Raw genomic sequence first — 22,334 nt, forward strand, 5'->3', positions numbered from 1 at the left:
CACATGAATTTGGGGAAAGGGTAAAAATTGGGAGAAGAAGGGAATTTATCAGCTAATATGACTCCCGATTGGATGCCTTGCTTGATCCAGGAGGTGATACATGTGTCCAGGAACCCAGTTCTTTATGCCAGTCATTGCATCTCTGATCCTTCCAGTTGCTGGGTTGATTCTCAAACAAGCCTTCTGTTCATGGTTGCAAGACAGATGCTGTCAGTAGTTCTTACTTCAAGTTTAATAGGAAAAATGAGAGCCTTTGCCTTGGGGTGCCAAGAAAAATTCTTGGCATAAAGTATGTAACTTTCTTTCTGTCTCTCCTCACCTGTTTCTGGATCCTGTTCTTATTTCCTGATCACTGAGCCTTGACTGTCTTGCGGGACACTTATAGAACAGTGTGGTTTCCAGTATGTTAGAGAGAGCAAGTGTCCTCAGAGCTTCACACCCCAAGCAGAAGTCTTCAGGCAAGAGTGAGCATCTTTGTCATATCATGGTCAGAGGGAAGGCAGCTAGTTGTTGATGAAAAGCCCTCACCAGAAAGCTTTCCAGAAGAGACAGCTGGTGACGGCAGTGGGTGGTCTTTAGGCACTGAGTTGGCTTCCATTTGATGCTTGGTGCTGCTTGATACAATGGCCTCTGCCTGAATTGTCAACCAATCTATTATTTTGGCATGAGCTCTATTCTCCATATTCTTGGAGACTTAATGTTTAGATTTTTTTTTTTTAATTGTGAGTTTCCCCTACAATAAGTTGTTTTGAAAAATTGGAAAGCTATAGACATGGTAAAAGAATGGTATAATGAACACTTATGTTTCATTCACTGGATTTTTCAGGAATGAATATTGTTTTTCTTTGTGTGTACACACACACACACACACACACACACACACACACACACACATACACACACTTTTTCCTCCTGAACTCCGAAATTACATTTCAGGCATTGAGGACATGGGGTTTGGGGAGGGCTGGGGTATCATCTTTCATGTTGATGACTTTGATGTGTCAGGCTCGTAGTTGGTGAAATAAATCTCATTTTGGATTTGTTTGACGATTTTTTTCCAAGACTAGATGAAAACATCTTGGCACACTAACTACTCAGGTAAGACTACCCTTTTTAGTGCTTTATATCTACATCAGGTGGTATGATTTTAAAAATACCGTTTCTTGGTGATGTTAAAATTTATTCACTTGGTTGGTTGAGGTGAAATCAGATTTCTGAATGATAAAGGTAAAATTTATTTTTATAATTAGAGAACTGGGAGGTGATATTCAAGATGTTTGAATAACCAGTTCTTTGTCAGCTTTTCCCCAACATGTTACAGTCTATTGATGGTTCCTGTCCAAATTAATCATGACATCAGTGGGTGCACAATTATTTCCTAACTCTGTAATTCCTCTTCATTCCCCTTCCTTTCTAAATATCATATGAACTCATGGATTCTTTTTCAAATATAAAAATTCATTACTGACATTATTCTTCCTTGGTTCTTAAATTCTCCCAATTTTCATGAGTAGAACGCCTTTTAAGTGGGCTCCTATGTCCTTTCGAGAAGTCCCCATCAGTTTCTTAGCACTTTCTCTTTCATTTGACAATAAAATGTTTGCTTTGTATTATTTCTGTCACATAAAAAAGTAGAAATAGATAGAAAATAGAAATAGCTATTTTTCCAGTAGGTGGCTTCTTTTGTGGAGGAATAGTATTAAAAATCAAGATATTAGGGGTTATGGTGTCATTTATTCTAAATTCATTTTCAGTGGACACAGCTAAGAATACAGTTCCAGGACTAACCGAGAGCAAAAGTCCAGAATGTTCAAGTTCCTTATATAAAATGGCATAGTGTCTGCATAAAACCTATGTACATCTTTGTGTGTACTTTAAATTTTCCCTAGATTACTCATAATTCTTAGTACAATGTAAATGATATGTAAATTGTTGTTATTGTATTATTTAGGGAATAATAACAAGATGAAAAGTCTGTGCATGTTCAGAACAGAGTTCAGGGATTTTTTTTCCCAAATATTTTTAATTTTAATTTGGGCTTGGTTTAATCCACTAATGCAGAAGCCATGAATATGGAGAGCCAACTTACCCACTTCTCTATATTTACCCAAAAGAACTAAAATCAGTACTCCCTAGTCATACAGGCAAATCAATATTTATAGCAGCACACATTTTAACAGCCAAGTTATGGAACCAGTCCAGATGCCCATCAATGAATGAATAGATAAAGAAAATATGGTATCCATACACAATGGAGTTTTATTCAGCCAAAAAGAAAAATGAAATTATGGCATTTGCAGGAAAACAGAACTTGAGAATATTATGTTAAGCAAAAGAAGCCAAACTCAGAAAGTTAAGGGTTCTATGATTTCTCTCATATGTGGAAGTTAAGAAAAAGGGAGAAAAAAGTGGTAGGAAGATCTCGTGAAAATCGAAGGGAGATCAATAGAGTAGAGGAAAGGAATTGGGAAGGGAAGAGAGGACGAGAAAGATATACTAGGGAATGAAAGTGACCAAATAATATTGTCATATTTTGTGTATGTACAAATATATAACAATGAATCCAACTATTTTATAATTATATTGTGTCAATAAAATTTTTAATAAGAATGTGTAGGTAGCTAAGTGCAGTGGCCTATGCCTGCAATCCCAGTGGTGTGGGAGGCCATGGCAGGAGGATCTAGAGTTCAAAGCCAGCCTCCGCAATTTAGCAAGGCTCTAACCAACTATTTGACACCCTGTCTCTAAATAAAATTTTAAAAAGGGCTGAGTTGTGGCTCAGTAGTTATGCACTCCTGGGTTCAATCCCCAGTACCAAAAAAAATTAAAAAAAAAAAAAAGAAAGAAAAGAAAAGAAGAATGTATAGGTTAAACCCATTCTTTTAAAGGAAGTTTCAGTTATTTTTGTTTGTTTATAAAACAATCAGTTTAAAGTTTGCTCTGCACTTTCTTCCCCTCTATTGAAAAACAAGATGCTGCAGAACAAAATAGGAAAGGGATACACAGTTTTTTTGCTAGTCTAATGAAAGCTATTTGGAATGCTGAAAGTCCAATGTAGTGTGTACTTCCCTTTTTCCACTTTGTAAAGCTCTGTTCTAAGTCAGCAGAGAAAAGACACCTCTGTGTGGCATCAGGAAGATTTGAACCACGATTGTCTGTGAAGTATTTATACTAGTTCCCTATAAAGAGCTTGCTAATTGGATAGAGAAGATAGTGGATACTTGGGAAGCTCTTGTAAAATATGTATGTAGGCCTGGGGGTGCAGCTCTAAGGAAGCTCTCCCTAGTGCTGAATTTAATTATGTTAACATTATTCCTTTCATTACTGAATAGAAAAAAAAAAATGTGACTCAGGTTACAGGAGCAGTGTTGCCCTTGAGCAGGAATATGCTGCTGCAAGAGTAAGTGGCTAAAGAAGAAGTTCAGTGTCCTTACCACCCTGTAAATAAAGGTGTGCCATTATGTTTGGAAAGCTACTTTTCTGAAATTATTCAGAAGAAATTCTGTTGGTTGCTATTAAAGTACTTTTTTTTTTTTTTTTGGTTACATTCTTGAAAGAATTCAACTTTTTTTTTTTAATTAATAAGAAAAACACTGGCAATTAGATTTGCTAGTGTAGGGTGAAACTGACTTTTCTTGCTCATTACACTTCAGGTTCTGGAGAAAACCTCGCAGGGTCGAAAAGTCAATCTTCTCTGTAGGTTCCTTTATTGAGTGACCAATCAAACATATTATGCAATCTTTTATCTTTTCTGAAGTCTCTACTATGCACCACTGTAGAAGAAAGCTGGGGCGTTTTTTGGCAAAATGTTTCCTTTTCCTTCCAAGCAACTTTGTAGATTTTACACTAACATACATCTTCAAAGGACAATGAAAGCAAAGATGTCAGGTAGACTCAGATCATTATTTTTACTCAGTCTGGAAGGAATAATATTAAAGGAGTCTTTTAGTTGCAATCTGAATTGATTTTGCTGATTGTCAGAGTTTTGAGATTGTTTTTCTTTTTGCTGTGGGTACATTTGGTTTTCTGTGGCTGCATCACCGTAATAGCATATCACACTCTTTACTGTTGGGGGTTGTTTTTCCATTGGAAATTTTTTTGTTTTTAATTTTTTATTTGAAATGTGAAAATGTTCTTTGTTTTATTTTTTTAATTTTAAATGGCAATAGGTCTGGAACCTCAATTTTTTTCTAACTTGTCCTTTAAATGCTGGAGTTTATTGCTTGATACCTATAAAAGCCTCTATTCATAATGAAGTTTCGGGGATCATTGAATAAAAAGTCAGCTCAATAATAGCAAAATTGCAAAGAACTGAGGTGATAAATGCAATAACAATTCTCTTTTAAGGTCATCGACGGTATCTTTTTTAAAACTTTCTTTTATAGGTAATATCATGACTTTTAATTATATTGTGAGCCTTATTTGCCAATTTTCTTATTATTCTTTTACCCCACTCTGAACATAAACTTTGTAAAGGTAGGTCATATTTTCTCATTCCTTGATTCAGTCTCATCATTAGGTATTGGTTGAAAAATAAACACCCATTTGAAGTTCCATTTCCTCTTTATTTTTGTATATAACTTAAATGCAATAATCAATATATATTTTTCCCTTTAAGGGTAGCTACTTGAGTGTCTTTTTATGAAAGAAAAATTAAGGAAACCACTATTGAGTGTGACCAGGTTGAACTGTGTTCTACTAGGGAGGTTGGGATGGTTCTTAGTCTTGGGAAGGACAGGGCTCTCAGATCATCACATGAGCATCACCGGAACACACACCACCTCACTGTGGTGTGCACTTGATTGATCCTTTCTTCCTTGGCTATCCCTCCATGTCCACTTCTTAAGCATGATACCTTGTGACTTGGCTCTGATTTAAAATAACCTTTGAGAGCACCTCATCTATCAGTTGCTATTAGTTTGAGAGGTTGATTTCGTGAACTTCAAATGGCCTTTATTGTTCAGAAGTTTCATGGAGTCCCAGAAAGTTGTACATCCTTCAATAAGAATTTGATAGAAATTAAAATGTAAACCTGTGTGTGTTATTTTTTTCTTTCTTTGTCTCTCTTTTGGACTGTTCATTTATCCATCCATTCATTCATCCATCTTTGTGAGATAATAATTATGTTGTCAAACCTTGACTGCAGAATGATTGAAGGTTTGGAAGATGGTATATAGGCATATTCTTGTTCTTCATTGTTGATTTAATGGAAGTATGGATTGTTTCTTTACCTAAAAATTGCTGCCTCTGACATTATTTTCCATAAGAATATTGTCACTAGTGAAGTAATATACATGAATGATATTAGTCATATTCAGGTATTTCCAAATGATGTTCAAAGGTCCCTTCTTCAACCTTTTAAGTGTCTCCAACATTAGAAAAGGTTATTTTCAAATTTAACCCCTATCTCTCACCCTGCACAAAAGTCAAAGTGGATCAATGATCTAGGAAGCACACCAGAAACCCTGCACCTGCCTGATGAAAATGTATCCCAACACTCCACCATATAGGCTTAGGAAATGACTTCCGTAAGAAGATTCTGAAAGTACAAGAAGTAAAATCAAAAATCAATAAATGGGAGGTGCCACCATCCTGACTTGTTTACAGACTCAAACAGGGAGGGAATAAAACTAAAAATCTTCTTCATAGCGAAGAAAACAATAAAGAACATGAAGAGAATGCCTACAGAATGGGAGAAAATCTTTACCACATGCACCTAAGCCAGAGCATAATTCTCTAGGATATGTAAAGAACTCAAAAACTTAACACCAAAAAAAAAAAAAAAAAAAAAAACCAAACAAATAACACAATCAATAAATGGGAAAGGAACTAAATAGACACTTCCCAAAAGAAGATATATGAACAGTTAACAAATACATGAAAAATGTTGAACATCTCTAGGGATTAGAGAATGAAAATTAAAACTACATTGAGATTTTATCTCACTCTAGTCAGAATGGCAGTTATCAAGAATCCAAGTAATGATAAATTATTCACACATCCTTGGTACGACTGCAAATTGGTGCGACCACTATGGAAAGCAGCATGGAGATTCCTGGGAGAGGGGGAGACTAGGAATGGAACCACCACTTTAATGAGTTATCCCACTCCATGGTTTATACCCAAAGGACTTAAAATCAACATACTACAGTGGTGTAGCCACATCAATGTTTATAGCAGCTCAATTCCAATAGCTAAACTATGAAATCAACCTAGATGCCCTTCATTAGCTGAATGGATTAAAAAAATGTGGTACATATACACAATGGAATATTACTCAGCCTTAAATAAGAATAATTTATGGCATTTTCTGGTAAATGGATGGAACTAGAGCATATCATGCTAAGTGAAATAAGCCAGTTCCCCCAAACCAAAAGCCGAATGTTTTCTCTTATTAGTGAATGCTGATCCATAGTGGGGCAGGAGGATAGGGAAGAATGAAGGAACTTTGGTTGTGTAGAGGGGAGTCAGGGGAGGGGTGGGATTGTGGGGATGGGAAGGAAGGTAGAATGAGATGGCATTATAACCCTATATACCTGTATGATTATACTACTGGAGTGACTCTGCACCACGTACAGCCAGAGCAATGAGAAGTTGTGCTTCATTTGTGTAAAATATGTCAAAAGCATTCTACTGTAAAATAAATTAACAAATAAGTAAGTTAAATGTGATATAAATACACAATGGAATATTGCTCAGCCATAAAGAAGAACAAAATTATGGCATTTGCTGGTAAGCTGGAGAATACGTGTTAAGCCAGTCTCCCAAAACCAAAGGCCAAATTTTTTCTCTGATATGTAGAGGCAACCTAAAATAAGGGGTAGGTGGATAGAAGTTCAGTGGACTAGATAAAGGAAAATGAAGGGGAGGAAGGGGGATAAGAAAAGGAGAAATACAACTTTCCTGTGTACATGTATGAATACACCACAACCACAAGAAGTTCATTTAAACAAATAATAAATAAATATGGGTAAATGGCAGAAAGATCAATAGAGAGAGGGTAGCAGGGGATAGGGAGAGGGGATGGGAAGGAGAGGTACTGGGGTCTGAATTACAATAAGATCTATTTCATGCTCGTATAATTATGTCAAAATGGATTCTACTGTTATGTGTAACTAAAAAGAACCAATTAAAAAAAAAAAAGAAAAGAAGGAAGAAAAAGGTTGTTTTCTATCATTGTGTTATAAAAATTCTTTTGTGACTTTGAAAACAATAAAAGTAGTAGGACTTTTGAGTTATGAAGCCAGTTGGTTGTACTTTTCCAGAACATAGTGCATTCTGCTCATTTTAAAGAAAGGAAAACATTCTCCATTCTATTAGCACCAGTTCGGAGCCCTTGGAATAAACAACGCAGGAGTTTCTGAGCAGATTTATGCAGAGGGGACCGAGAGGATGAAGAGTTCTGTGTGAGCAGAATTTTGTAAACAACGTAAATGAAGATATTACATATTAGAAAAGAATGAGGGTTGCTTCCTGTTAATGTTCCTATAATTATTAAAATAATGCAACTCCATTGCTTCTAAAATGCATTTTCATGAGCTTCAGCATAGGAATTGTTTCGTGGCTAATAGGCACGTAAGGAAAACGTTTTAATTGAGATCATCCCTAAGCAAGCACCATTTACTAATTTACCAGTTGCACTATTTACGGAGAGAGTGGTATATTAAGAAATATCTGGCTCTTGATTCATAGCCAAGAAGAAACTCATTTGATAAACTAAGTTTCTCTTCAACTCACAGAAGAATTTGCTGCACAACTATAAGGAAAGACAATATTCAAATTGAGCCATTTACAGAAAACCAGAGAAGAATTGGGAAATGTTTATTTTATCATCATGCCCTGTGTTCTTCCAAAGAAAATAGATTCCTGCACCCCTCAGCTCCTCTCCTGCCAGAAGAAATATCTCACAGGGCTGTAATAGGGTAATAACTCACCTGCACCATGTCACATCTCTTCTGATTTCATTTTTTTTTTTTTTTTTTTAGTACCAGGGATTGAACCCAGGGATGCTTAACCACGGAGACATATCCCCAGCAGGGCCCCCTCCTTTTTTAATAATTTTGAGACAGGGTCTTGCTAAGTAGCTTAAGGCCTCATGAAGTTGCTGCGGCTGGTTTTGAACATGCAATCCTCCTGCCTCAACCTCTTGAGCTGCTGGAATTCTAGGTGTGCATCACCACATCCGCCTTTTCTGACTTTGTATGCCAACCATATTGAACACTATTAGTGGCACATAGAATAATCAGCACTCCCAAATTAATGTCATCTCTTATGTGATTCTCTTGAAGGCTTTAGTCTGCACACTTTCTGTGTTCTTTCATGAATCTTTTCATTGGCAAAGAGAAAAAGCAAGTGCCCTATCATGAGCCAGTATGCAGAAAATGAAGATTTCTAGATCTTATTTGTACCTTTTCTGTTATCTGCATTATTTGTCAACTATGTCAGTCATCCTCTTCTATGCTTTACCTTAGAATTCACTTCCGCCCTTTTTCTCAAAATTCTTTGTCAGTCAGGGTTCTCCAAAGAAAGAGTCAAGACTGTGTGTATGTGTTGTGTGTGTGTGTGTGTGTGTGGGCCGATAGAAAGATGGCAGATAGATTGATTTAGCATGAGTGACTGACATGTAATTGTGGAGGCTGAGAAGTTTCCTGGCCTGCTGTCTGCAAGCTGGAGGCCTAGGAAAGCTATTCCACTCCATATCTGAAAAGCCTGCAAACCACAGGAACCAATGTTGTAAGTCCCAGGCTAAGCCCGAAGGCCCAAGAATCAAGCACTGATGTGCAAGGGCATTGAAAGGTGGATGTGCCAGCTCAAGCAGAAAGCAAATTCACCTTCCTCTAACTCTTTATTATATGGAGGCCTTCAAGGTGTTGGCTGATGCTCAGCCATGTTGGTGAGGGCAGCCCTACTTTGCTCAGTCTGTCTGTTCAAATGCTAATGTCTTCTGGAAACAACCTCACAGATACACCAAAAAATAGTATTTACCAGCTGTTGGGGCATCCCTTAACCCAATCAGATTGACACATAAAATCAACCATCACACCCCTTAAAATAAAGATAAATTCCTGACTTTTTGAGTATTTTTACTATGAACTCTAAATATTTTTAAAATATTTTTATTTATTCTTTTTAGTTATACATGACAGTAGAATGTATTTTGACATATCATGATAGTCTCCAGTTCCATCCATTTACCTACAAATGCCATGATTTCATTCTTTTTTTATGGCTGGCTGTTTTAGTACGCTTTTTCACCCCTGTGACTAAAAGACCTGACCAGAAAAACTGTAAAGGAGAACAGATTTATTTAGGGGGCTCACAGTTAAAGAGGTCTTAGTCTATAGAAGTCCGACTCCATTTCTCAAGGCTGAACATCATGGTGAGAGAGTTATGACAGAAGGAAGAAACTCACATCATGATCAGAAAGCAGAGAGAGTCAAAGTTTCTATTCTTCGGATACAAAATATATACCCCGAAGCCACGCCCCCACTAAACCACTCCCTCCAGCCACATTCTTCAGTTACAGCTTCCCCTGTCAGGGGATTAATACACCAATTAGGTTAAGGCTATAACCCAATCATTTCTCCTCCAAACATTCTTGCATTGTCTCATCTGTTAGCTTTGGGAACACCTCACATCCAAATATACTGAGTTATATCCCATTGTGTATAGGTACCACATTTTCTTTATCCATTCATCTGTCAGAGGGCGCCTAGGTTGATTCCATAGCTTAGCTATTGTGGGGATTGGCTATGAACATTGATCTGGCTATGTCACTTTAGTGTGCTGATTTCAAGTCCTTTGGGTATATGCCAAGGAGAGGGATAACTGGGCCAAATGATGGTTCTATTCCAAGTTTTCTGAGGAAACTCCATACTGCTTTCCAGAGTGTTGAGCCAATTTGTAGTCCCACCAACAATGTATTAGTGTACCTTTTCCCCCACGTCCTTGCCAACATTTATTGTTACTTGTATTCTTGGTATTGCCATTCTGACTGGAGTGAGATGAAATCGCAGTGTACTTTTAATTTGTATTGCAGTAATTGCTAAAGATGTTGAACATTTTTTCATATACTTTTGACCATTCATATTTCTTCTTTTGTGAATGTCTGTTCAGTTCCTTTGCCAATTTATTGATTGGGTTATTTGTGTGTGTGTGTGTGTGTGTGTGTGTGTGTGTGTGTGTGTTAAGTTTTGTGACTTCTTTATATAACCTGGAGACTTAATGCTCTATCTGAGGTAAAGGTGGCAAAGATTTTCTCCCATTCTGTGGGCTCTCTGTTCATGTTCTTGATTATTTCCTTTGCTGTGAAGAAGCTTTTTAGTTTGATACAACCCATTTGTTGATTCTTGATTTCACTTGAGTTGAGTTTTATGCAGCTTAAGAAATAGGGGTTTAATTTCATATTGCTGCATATGGATTTCCAGTTTTCCCAGCACCATTTGTTGAAGAGGCTATCTTTTCTTCAATGTATGTTTATGGAACCTTTGTCTAGTATGAGATAACTGTATTTATGTGGGTTTGTCTCTGTTTCTTCTCTTCTGTACAATTGGTCTTTCTGTCTGTTTGGTGCCAATACCATGCCATTTTTATTACAATAGCTCTGCAGTATAATTTGAAGTCTGGTATTGTGATGCCTCCTGCTTCACTTTTCTTGCTGAAGGTTACTTTAGCTATTCTGGGTCTCTTATTTTTTTAAATGAATATCATGACTGGTTTTTCTATTTCTATGAAGAATGTCATTGGAATTTTAAAAGGAATTGCACTAAACCTGTATAACACTTTTGGTAATATGGCCATTTTGACAATATTAATTCTGCTTATCCATTAGCAGAGGAGACCTTTCCATCTTCTAAGTTCTTGAATTTCTTTCAAATTGTGTTCTGTAGTTTTGTTCTGTAGTTCTCATTATAGTGATCTTTCACCTCTTTTGTTAGATTGATTCCCAAATATTTATTTTCTTTGAGGCTCTTATCAATGGAATAGTTTCAGTTGATTTCTAATTTCTCTTTCAGTTGATTCTTCACTGATATGTAGGAATGCAATTGGTTTATGGGGGTTAATTTTATATCCTGCTCCTTTGCTGAATTCATTTATGAGAACTCTAAAGATTTAAAGATGTATAACACAGGCTCCCTTCCAAGTGCCTTTTAATTTCACTGGGAAGATAATACACATGTCTAGTCAGAGATTGTTAGGAGGTGAGCAAAAATGCACTGGACTTGAAATGTCCTGCTGAATTCAGGGGATTTGAGTATATGCTTTAGCATCACATATTTGATACCTTTAAGGGTCCCCGTGGCCTTTCTTCCCCACATGTTCTGCCAGCATTTCTCTTCTAGATAAGCTGCACCAACTTGATGGACTGTTTTCTCTTACCTTTCTGGATCACTTTCCTTCTCTCAAACTGATAATTTCACATGTTGCTTACCTTTGGCTCTGTGGGAAGCACTCCCTATGTGCCTCTCTGTCTTATTTCTTTGTGTTTTTCTCAATTTCCACATCACCTCTTTCGCTCTGCACCCTCCAGCAATACTATTTTAGTCTACTTTTTTGTTGCTGTGACCAAAAGTCCTGACAAGAACAATTTTACAAAAGAAATTTTTTTTTGTGGGGGAGGTTCATGGTTTCAGAGGTCTTAATCCATAGATGGCTGACTTCATTCCTAAGAGTTTAAGGCCAGGTATAACATCATGGTGAAAAGGTATGGTAGAGGGAAGCAGCTCAATAAATCACACCACAAAGCAGAGAGAGCTGTACTTAACAAGGCCAAAATATATACTCCCAAAGCACACCCCTTGGCCCCACCTCCTCCAGCCACACCCTACCTGCCTACAGTCACCAGTTGATCCCTGGTGACTAGGGGGATTAATGCACTGATTGGGTTAAAGCTCTCATAATCCAGTTATTTCACCTCTACACTTTCTTGCATTGTCTCCCACAGGAGCTTTTGGTAGATTCCACCTATCTAAACCATAAAGAGTACTTTTTTTTTTTTTTTTTTTAGTTCTGTTGACTCTCAGTCTGTCTTTGATTAGTGCATACCTTTTCCAGGATAGAACACAGCCTCTTCTTCCCTCCCTTGCCATTTTTTTTTGAGTTAAGTCATGTTTGAGGGTTTAGGTTCAATGCTGTTTTCTCTGTCTTCTCACACTTCCCTCTGACTAGGTTCCATGTTCCTAAAGTACCCTGACAACCCCCATTATAATGCCTAGCATGTGCTTTTATAATAGCTTGTTTGTCTGTAACATGGACTAGACTTCGAGTTCTTGACAACATGAACGGTGTTTGTGGCAAGTAGAGTGACCTACATGTGGTGAGAAGGAAAAATCACAGTTAGAGAAGGATGCACAGGTTTCAAACTCAGATTGCCAAAACTTGACTCTGTTTTTGTACCTGAGGTATTTGATAATAATGTGAACTTGGCAGGTGCAGAAGGCTATACATGTAAAAGGGTAAGTTTGTTCTTAGTACCAAACAATGCCCCCTAAATTTTAGAGATGCTAGTTACCCATTAGTATCATGGACAGGTGAAAAAACTGAAACCAGTTATCCAAACACTGATATGAGACATGTAAAACTTCTTTAAAGGAGATAGACATATTTTTTGGTTTATCATGTTGGCTTATTGGTTGTGTTAAGTACCTTTCAGAATGCAAGTTTCTAATTCAAGAGGGCTCAGATTTTGAAAGATTCAGAGGATCACAAAATGGAAACGTCCATTTAACTCAATCTAAAAACCATCCGGCTATCCTTTGCCAGCTTCACTTTAATTTCTTGATCCTCAATTAAGTAGAGTTTGGGAACTGCATTTATTCTGTTTTCTTGTATATAAGCATATCATGTATACCATAGCCTCATTCTCCCAATATCCACTACTTTTTGATGTTTCCTTGGTTTTATGAGGGACAAACTGAACATCTTATAACTTGAGAAATGATCCTTTGTCAAAACTTATTGTAGGTGGGCCATGGTGGCACCCGCCTGTACTGCCAGTGGCTCAGGAGGCTGAGCTAGGAGGATTGCGAGTTCAAAGCCAGCCTCAGCAAAAGTGAGGCATTAAATAACTCACTGAGACCCTGTATCTAAATAAAATACAAAAAGGGCTGGGGATGTGGCCCAGTGGTTGGGTTCCCCTGAGTTCAATCCTCAGTACCAATCAAACAAACAAACAAACCTGTATTATAGTAGGTGGAAACCATGCTTGTAGCAGAACTGAAATACTATGTCAGTATATGGGGTAAAACAGGATGATTGGTGTGAGGCACCAATCTTGACAACAAAGGCAATTGGAATTGTTCTTTCTTTGTGTACCCCAACCCTGTTCTCCATCCCCCAACCTAGCTCAAGACCCCGAACATTAAGGTCATTCCTGCTATCTTTCACAAACAGATCAATTACCCTTTCAAGTTTGTCTAACGTAACTCTCCAGACAATGAGGAAAATCATCTTGTTCTTTTACAATAAACTATCTCTCCTTTTTATTTTATTTAATTTTTCAACTAAGGTTTTTCTCCCTAAATTATGATGACTCCCATGCACGTGCTGTCATCAGCCACAGCACGAACACACCAACAGCAGCTATTTGTTTTATACTTTGTCTTCTCTCACCTTCATGACTATTCTGTGTGTTCAAAGGACAGATCAGTTTTGGGATTTTTAGGATCTTGAAGCTGGAAAGAAGTAGAGGTGGAATGAAAACTCTCCTCTGCCTGCTTCCCTTAGCTCACATCCTTAGCTGCTCTGTTGGAGTTGGTGTTGTTGAAACATACTAGCCTCCCTTGGAATTTCTGCATAATCCACACATTGAACAATTATCTTTAGATCTGTTTTGGTCAGGGCATTTTTGTGATTTGAAGTCTACTAAACTGGCCTGTAGAGATAGTGGTAAAAAACTCAGACCCTAACCAAGCTTAGTATAGATTATCATGAACTTGTACACATCTACAGTTTTGGAGACCCAGGGTGTCTGCTCCATATACCTGATGGAGAGCCCATCAGCTAGGACCTTCCTCACAAAGACTCAGAGGCTTCACAAAGGTTTAGGTAAACTTGAGAAAGAAAGATTTAAGAATGACTTTTGCAAACAAATATGAGAAGGAGTGAAATAATTGCCTGAAAACACAAAGGGAGTGCTGAGCTTAGGTGCTTCCCAGCGATTCCCAAGTACTGGGAAGCAGATGTCGATCTCATCAGAAATGGAGCAGAACTAACCCACAGTGGGCTGCTTCCAGGGCTATGATGGTCCCACCTTCTAACAGCTCATGGAAGATTTGTGTTGCACATTCAGGAATTGTGTGATTGTGTTGCTTTACAACTAGTCACAGTGTGAGTATTTATACCATGGTAGTTGGGAAACAATATAAATGAGGGCTTTTTAAAAAAATATTTTTAGTTGTAGATGGACACAATACTTTTATTTTGTTTATTTAGGTTTTTGTTGTTAATGTGGTGCTGAGTATTGAATCCAATGCCTCATGCATGCTAGGCAAGTGCTCTACCTCTGAGCCACAACCCCAGCCCAGGAGCTACTTTTTTTTTTTAAAGTCCAGGTGTGCTAACATGTCATTGGTCATTGAATTAAACAAGTGAAAGTAGTCATATAAAAACTTGGCATTTCCTAAGAAAGCTGTAGTACCAAAAAAAAAAAAAAAAAAAAAAGAAAGAAAGAAAGAATAAGGAAAACGTAGAAGATCTCTAAAGTCTTATCTGATTATATTCTATTGTGTCCCTCGAATGCACTGTCATCCTGCTAAAGCCAGTGGGGTTTCAGTTTTTTGATTACTGGAGATGTGTTCTCCGACGTCCACTCCTTATCCCATCATTTGAATGTTTGACCTGCTCTAAGCCCTTTCTGTTTCAGTTTTTTGCCTAAGACTTTCCATAGTCCTGTGCCCTGATGTCAGATGGCTTGAGTCTGAATTCCAGTTCCACTATTGACCACACATTTGAATTACAGAACTTTACATAGATTGATTAAGTCTCATTTGCTTTATCTGTTGAAAGCATATAATGAAAACACCCCTTTCAAATGGTTGTTCTAAGTCTTCAATGGTGCTATCCACATACACTGATTAGTGAAATACTTGGCCATGGTAAGGACCTAGTAGACATTAGTTATATTTTCACATTCTTAGAAGCCCAGGCCACTGCAAATATGTTAATAATTAATATCAATTCTATTTTCTACATCTCTTAAGCTCCAATTTTATGAAAAATTTCAAATATATATTTATATATTTTTGCTGAATTGACTTGTTCTTAATTTGTATTTGGAACAGATTTTTGTGCATGTAGTTCTATTTTCTTACTAATATTGCATAGTCAGGGATGCAGTCTTATGAGCTACTGTATGATAATGAACAGCAGATGTTTTAAAAGTTAGCAGATATTGACAGCATACAAATGGTAGTTTGAGGGCCAGAGGTGTACTAAACACCAACTCTACTAAACAGCTCAGTGGTACAGTGCTTGCATAGCATGCACAAGGCCCTGAGTTTAATCTACAGCACCCCTTCATCCTGCCACCCCCACCAAAGGGCTGTTCTTTGGAAGCCCTCAGACTTCAGAACTTATGGAAGTTGAAAAAGAATGATGTTGAATATTTTCCCCTCCCCTTAGTCTAAAGAAAACGATAGCGAGAACATAACAGGTGTTTAATAAACTGTTCTTTCATTGAACAAACACTGTAGAATGTTTATGAAGACATGAGAGATGTGGACTCGCCCATAGTCATTTATAAGCAGAATAGCTCGTAACCCTGGGAGGGAAAAAGCCAGTTTCTTAAAATTACAGAATCAGCTCTTTAAAATTGCATTCCTAAAAGGCATAAAAGCTTTTATGGGTAAGAAAGTGGGAGACCTTGGTGCAGCCATTGTTTCTGCAGGATATTTTGTTTTTTACTCCCAGTGCTGTTTCTAAATACTTCATCTTCTAGGCATAGATCATTATTGAAATATAGCACATTATTCAGAATTGAAGGTACATACATTTACTATATTTATCTTGCATATCCTGTAGACATACATATTTTTTTCCCCATTGTCAATGTTCTGAAGTTCCTGACTGGCCCCTATGGGGCTGCATAGATGGCAACACAGTTTCAGCTGCCAGTCTTTAGTTCCAACCCCAGGAGTCATTTCTCAATGTGGTTGACCATGAATGAGGGAATCGTGGCCCATATGTGTTTCATCTACCTTTGGGTGGCTGCCATCACATGGATTCCTGGCAACTGAATAAGGTTCAGTTTAAAGACCGTTTTAATCAGACAGTTAAGGAAATGATGAATTCACTCCTGTCTTTGGTCAGTTTTGAGAGACATCAGTATTTTCCATAGTCTTTCCTCTCTACATATCTTGGGTACATGAAACAACATTAGAAACACATTTGGAAGCCTGGAGCACTGGAAATGTGTTAAAAGTCTAAGGTTCTGCTGAGTGCAATGGCATATACCCATAATCCTAGCAACTCAGAAGGCTGAGGCAGGAGGATCGCAAGTTCAAGGCCAACCTTAGCAACCTAATGAGACTTTGTTTCAAAATAAAATTAAAAATAATAGGACTGAGGATGTAACTGTGGTAGAGCTACCCTGAGTTCAATCTTAGCACCAAAAATCAAACAAATTTCACCTCGAGCATTTATGTGTTCTGATTTAAGTGTCCTCTTATGTATTGCTTATTTGCAAGAAGCACTCTAGGCTTTGATTAACTCTTTACCTTTGATATTTGGGCCACCTGCTGTATAAGATCATCTAAGTGAATTTATCCATGAGATATTTCCTCTCCTTCACCTCCGACTAATACCATGGTGGTGGATTTATTGAAAAAAAAAAATGTGGTACCAGAATATTTAATGGTAAAATCAGATTCAATAAAAGCAGAGGTGGAAAAAGGAAAACTAGTTGCTTCACTTTTAACACACATGTTTTCCATAGACACTGGCTTTCTTCTGTTTTCATAATTACAATTTCAGGCAGCGTCCCTCCCCCCAGGACAGTTATCACATTTGTGGGCTACCCACTTCCTGTGCATTTCCTTCCTCCAGCCCACCTCTTGGCCACATTAACATCACTCCCTGTCACAATCGATAGTACAGGTGGTCACAGTAGGTTTTGAAAAGAAAATGAAATGGAGACCTGTCAAGGTTGCTTTGTGTTAAATTAAAATATTTGGTGAGGAAAGGCCACACTCTTGGCCAGAGTCAGACTTCTGAAAAAAAGTAGGTATTTCAGAAATTGACACCATTGTTTATGATCATTCTGTTAACAGAGCATTAGGGGGCTGGGTGTCTCTGAAGAGGTGAAAGCAGTCAGTGTAATGGCAGCTTTGGGCTTGGAAGTAAAGTTGAGAATATGCCCTCTTTTCTGATCTGTAATTAACCAGTATTTCGAAAATCCTAGATTAGACTTAGTTTTATTCAGTCAGGGAGATAGAATTCACACACCATCAATAGTTCTTTGGAATTTAGCTAGAAGAAGTTGAGTTGTGTAGAGCAGTGTGCATGCATGTATGTATGCATGGGCACACGTGTGTGTTCCTAAGGTCAAAGAAGAGGAAAAGATAAAATAGCCAAAGAAGGCTTTGTGAAAGGAGGTGGGTCCAGAGTTGTGTCCAGAAAACTGAAGGAAGGAAGGGAAAGGAATTTCAGATCAGTAGATAGCAAAGCATATATGTACAGAGCTTCAGGTGTCAGGATCAGAAGTGAGGATGTAAGAAAACATGCCAATTTCCATAAAAATATAAGTCCTATTCCCTATGAAACTGATGGCTGTCTTGAATATGTGGGTACCCTGTTTTTGTAGAATGAATCTTTTATTCTAATCAAATGTATTAATAGCATTCAATAAGACTCTGTCTTATTTAGTGAACAAATTCATGTCAAAGACCATTGGAGGCATCTGTCACTGGTTAGCATTCGATTTGCGGGGAAGAGGTTTGGAAAGAAAGGAGCTTTGGCCAACAAAGCCCTCAGTGATCCAGCCTTGCCTCCCTTTCTAGGCTGCATTCTTCTGTACTGTTCTTTCCAGAAATAATCACCTTGTTTCTCACCAAGTGCGAGATAACAGTTTTTCACTGCCTGCAGGATGCCTGCCCCCAGGTTCTTGGGCAGACCACCTCTTTCTCATTCGTCTTGTCTCCGCTCGCATTTCACTTTTCTCAGAGACTGAAGTCCTTTTTCTGACCATCTCACCTGAAGAAGTATACTGAGACCCCTAAGCATTCACCGTAATATCACCCTCTTTAAGTACGGAAAAACCAAGATCACTTATTTGCTCCTTTATTTTCTGTGTTCTGCCCTTTAGGCCAAGGACCTCAGTCAGGTACCTTGTTCAAAGCTGTACGGCCTGTAGTAGGCACTCAATAAAGTGTGTGTTGAATGAATCAGTGCCAGTCGGGTCTCTGTTGTGCTTACAGCATAGAAAGCTTGACATTCTTTGCCAGCCCTAAATGCCGAACTCTTTGTTACAGGAGGAAAGGAGTGAGTGGCTACAGGCCTGGGGTGGCTGGTGTTGCCATGGCATCATAGAGCAGCACATTTCTTTTCCTTTATTCCTCTCTGGAGCCTTAAGAACCTGGAAAGCAGCACCACTCAGAGGGGATATTTCAAAGAGACGGACTTTAAAGGAACAATGGTGTGGGTTGGACAGTTGCTAGTAAATCGTATCAGGAAAAGCTGCTGGCTCAATTTCCTTTTCAGTATGGATGTACGTTGTAGCCATTGCAGAATGACGTTTCTGCACATAATGAACCAAGGTTCCATGTTTCACAGCCTGCTCCTTGAAACCCTCACATGCATTTTTTTTGTGTAGAGCACTTTTCTGGACTTTGCACTATCTTTTCCCCCTTCTTAAAGTATTACTGATTGAGTCTGTCTATCCCAATACATTATGGTAGAGCAGCCATTGTTAATTTAGTGAAAGAAGTTTGCAAAACCTGTTATTTTTTCTCATTCATGGGTTTCTCATAGTAGCACATCTCTGGCTAACTGTACAAAAGACACCTGTGTGAGTTCCAGTGTGGCTGAATTGGCTCCTAGGTGCCTGGCTAAGTATAAAAGTATATGTTCTTCAGTTACCTGGTTTGGGTTTTTAAATGAAATTCTACGATGACTATGACTCATTAATACATGCCAACAATAAATGATATCTTCCTTATGACATTGTTGAGTTGTACTTTATTTTTATGTTTTTCCAAAGGACTTATGGTACCAGACATATCGCAGCTGGTGGCAGGTTTCTTACTTGCTTTTCCCGCATCTCTCTTTTCCCATCTTCCCCTGTTATGCTAGGAGTCCTGCTTCTGTGCTACCAGGCAATCTACCATATTGCTATTAATTTAATGTGTTGTCTTAACAAATGGGTAATTCCCCTGTCTCCTCACAGTTTAGTAATCTGCCATGTCTTTTTCTTTCTTCAGCACTGCAGTGACAACACACATCCCTGCCAATCAGATATGAATATTGAAGGAGCCTGGAAGAGAGGATACACAGGAAAGAACATTGTGGTGACCATCCTGGACGATGGCATTGAGAGAACTCATCCTGATCTGATGCAAAACTATGTGAGTGTTTGCTGCGGTTGGAAGTCTCCCCTCCTTGGAAGGAGGAGGACCCATGTTAGGATTATCAGAAAGGGGGATTGCTACTGAACAATGTAACAACAGATACAATAGGCTCTGTGTTTTACTTCTTTCTTGTAAAAAGTGAGCTCTTAAAGTACAGGAAGCGTGAGATAACAGTTTTTTACTTTTGGGTGCTCTTGATACTGTGACCTACAAAAAGAAAGTAATCAGGGAGCAGAAAGTCCACCACCAACACCATCTGCTACCAGCAACACCTGCTCTTCTCAAGCATTCAGCCAACCAGCCAGGTGACATCTTTTGTTTCTTTTATGGAAAAAAAAAATAGACTTAGAATTATTCTCAAGTTATTTTGCTGGTACCTTTCTTTCGCTCCTCTACTGTTTTTTTCTTTTAAACTTTGTAGTTGTAAATGGACACAATACTTTTATTTTCTTTATTTTTATGTGGTGCTACGAATCGAACCCGTTTGCCTCACAGGTGCTAGGCAAATACTCAACCACTAAGCCACAATCACAGCCCCTCTACCTCTCCTCTTTTAAGGATAGTAGTGATTAGCCTCTCAGTAGTCTGTAGGAATCGCCAATCTCCCTTCATAGGAAGGAACTACAGATTCATTTAGTTCTCCTTTGAACAAAAAGAGATGAGTGACAGCAGGCTATCCTCACCCTATATTCAAGCCACTTCCACAGCACAGAATTTTGAAGCTTAAGAGGAACTGCAGTTTAATCTCCTCATTTGATGGGTAAAGAAATTGAGGCATAAAAACTGAAGGGAGTAATCCAAGGTCAGATACAGAATCAGAACTGTGGCTGCCTATGCTTCAGCAGAGATGTCTTTCTTGTCACATGCACAGAGGATTTTGCTGTGTGCTGCTGTTCCCCCCTACAGACACCTACTTTTGATTATATATGGAAAGCCTTCACTTAATGTGATTGCAATCTTTACCTTTTTTTCTTATTTTCCCTCGAAAGAAAATTCTCTAAAATTACCTGTATAATTAGCAGTGCTGGTTCCCTCTGAGTTCTTATGTTGGAGCTGGAGGGGAGTAGGGAAAACATACTAGAGGAGGTATCAGAAGACCTGGGTTCCAGTTTTTGTTTGGTTCATTCAAAAACAAGGTAGAAATTAACCTGTTTGAGTCCTCTGTTTTCTTATAACTAAAATTGTTATATTAGAGTCAGTGCAGAGTCCTATATGCTTTCATGGCCACAAAGAGCAGTTACAGGGCCCCGTTTGTACAGGAAGCAGAAGCTTACCAGCTTTACACGTGATATATTTTCCGGAATTCCCTCAAACATTTCAAGTTCTGTGCACTAAAAGTTATTTCAGAAACATGAGCCTTTTGATAAATACAGAAAATAAAGATTTTGGAAACATTGAAATTAGGAATCATAAGGCATAAGGAAATTTCAAACGTCTTAAAGTAAGCTGTCTATGGTGGTATAAATTTGAACAATGGTAATGATCCAGTAAATTCTTTATAGTATCTGGAAATTTTTCAGGAGTATTTTTTTTAAATATGTTTTTTGGATGTTGGTGGACCTTTGTTTTATTTATTTATTTATATGTGGTGCTGAGGATCGAACTCAGTGCCTCACACATGCTAGGCAAGTGTTCTACCACCGAGCCACAACCCCATCCCTTTCATAAGTATTTTTTAGAAAATATTTTTTAGCTATAGATGGATGCAAAATCTTTATTTTGTTTATTCATTTTTATGTGGTGCTGAGGATCGAACCCAGTGCCTCACATGTGCGAGGCACGCGCTCTGCCAATGAACCACAACCCCAACCCCATCATAAGTATTTTTAAAAGCAAACAAATCTAACTTCGGTTTTGGAGGTTCTGTATCCTCATTTTGTAACCTCAGCATAAGAAAACTTTATTCATCATTTTGGTTAGTCCAAAAGCCCTTGAGTATTAGTAAAGTCTGAATTACAGGCTTCCTTTTTTATAGGATATACAATATCTGAATGCAGACAAATGTTTAATAGGGGTCCCAAGGTAATTAATGGAATAAATATCTAATATTGATTTTTAGTTGGCTTGCCAATTATATATGAATAATTTTTGCCTTCTAAAATCTTTAATTATGATAAAGAAGTTAACAAGTTCAGAAATTCAAGTAAGGAATAGGGAGTGAATCTGGAGAATAAATCACTTTGCTTCCAGGTATTTGAGGAGTACTTAGTGGAAAAGGACATGTTTGAAACACACACATTTCATGACCTGGGTCATTCCAGGTGCACTGGGAACAGTGATGGCATAATGAAGCAGGATCTCCTTCGTCTGTTTTGAACACTTCTTCACCATGAGGGGGAAAATGCAGCATTGATAATTACTAAACCAGCAGACCCTCCCTAAGGCATCCTGACACCAGTGAACCATGAGTTATTGGTTAACCTAATTACTCTCCAGCAGAAATGTGTTTAAGATTGTGGGAGCCTGTAGGTCACTGGCTAATTAATGATTGTCCATTTCTTTTCTCTCGCTCTCTCCTCCATGGCCATAGGATGCTCTGGCAAGTTGTGATGTGAATGGGAATGACTTGGACCCAATGCCTCGTTACGATGCAAGCAATGAGAACAAGTAAGGCTCAAGTCAAGGGTGGTGTCAGGAGTTAGGTTTTCTGCTCATGCTAAGGGAAGTATGTTCTTGAAATGCTTGGTAACCAATGGGCCTAATTTACTGCAAAATGAACAGGTATCTTTCCAGCAAAGTTTCTGAGTAATAAAAAGGAGAGGTTCACAAATT

The 22,334-nt window shown here is 38.1% G+C and overlaps 1 protein-coding gene across 3 annotated transcripts in view; it reads left to right on the forward strand.

The window, feature by feature from the left end:
• Pcsk5 (proprotein convertase subtilisin/kexin type 5) overlaps positions 1-22,334 on the forward strand; it is a 429,480-nt gene that overhangs the window by 107,050 nt on the left and 300,096 nt on the right. For all 3 annotated transcript variants that reach the window (XM_076846064.2, XM_076846065.2, XM_076846066.2), the window contains exons 4-5: positions 19,416-19,559; positions 22,093-22,169. In XM_076846064.2, coding sequence (XP_076702179.2) covers positions 19,416-19,559; positions 22,093-22,169 — 221 coding nt within the window. The remainder of the gene's footprint in view (positions 1-19,415; positions 19,560-22,092; positions 22,170-22,334) is intronic.

The sequence above is a fragment of the Callospermophilus lateralis genome, chromosome 2, assembly GCF_048772815.1.
Source record: "Callospermophilus lateralis isolate mCalLat2 chromosome 2, mCalLat2.hap1, whole genome shotgun sequence".
Taxonomy (NCBI): Eukaryota; Metazoa; Chordata; class Mammalia; order Rodentia; family Sciuridae; genus Callospermophilus; species Callospermophilus lateralis.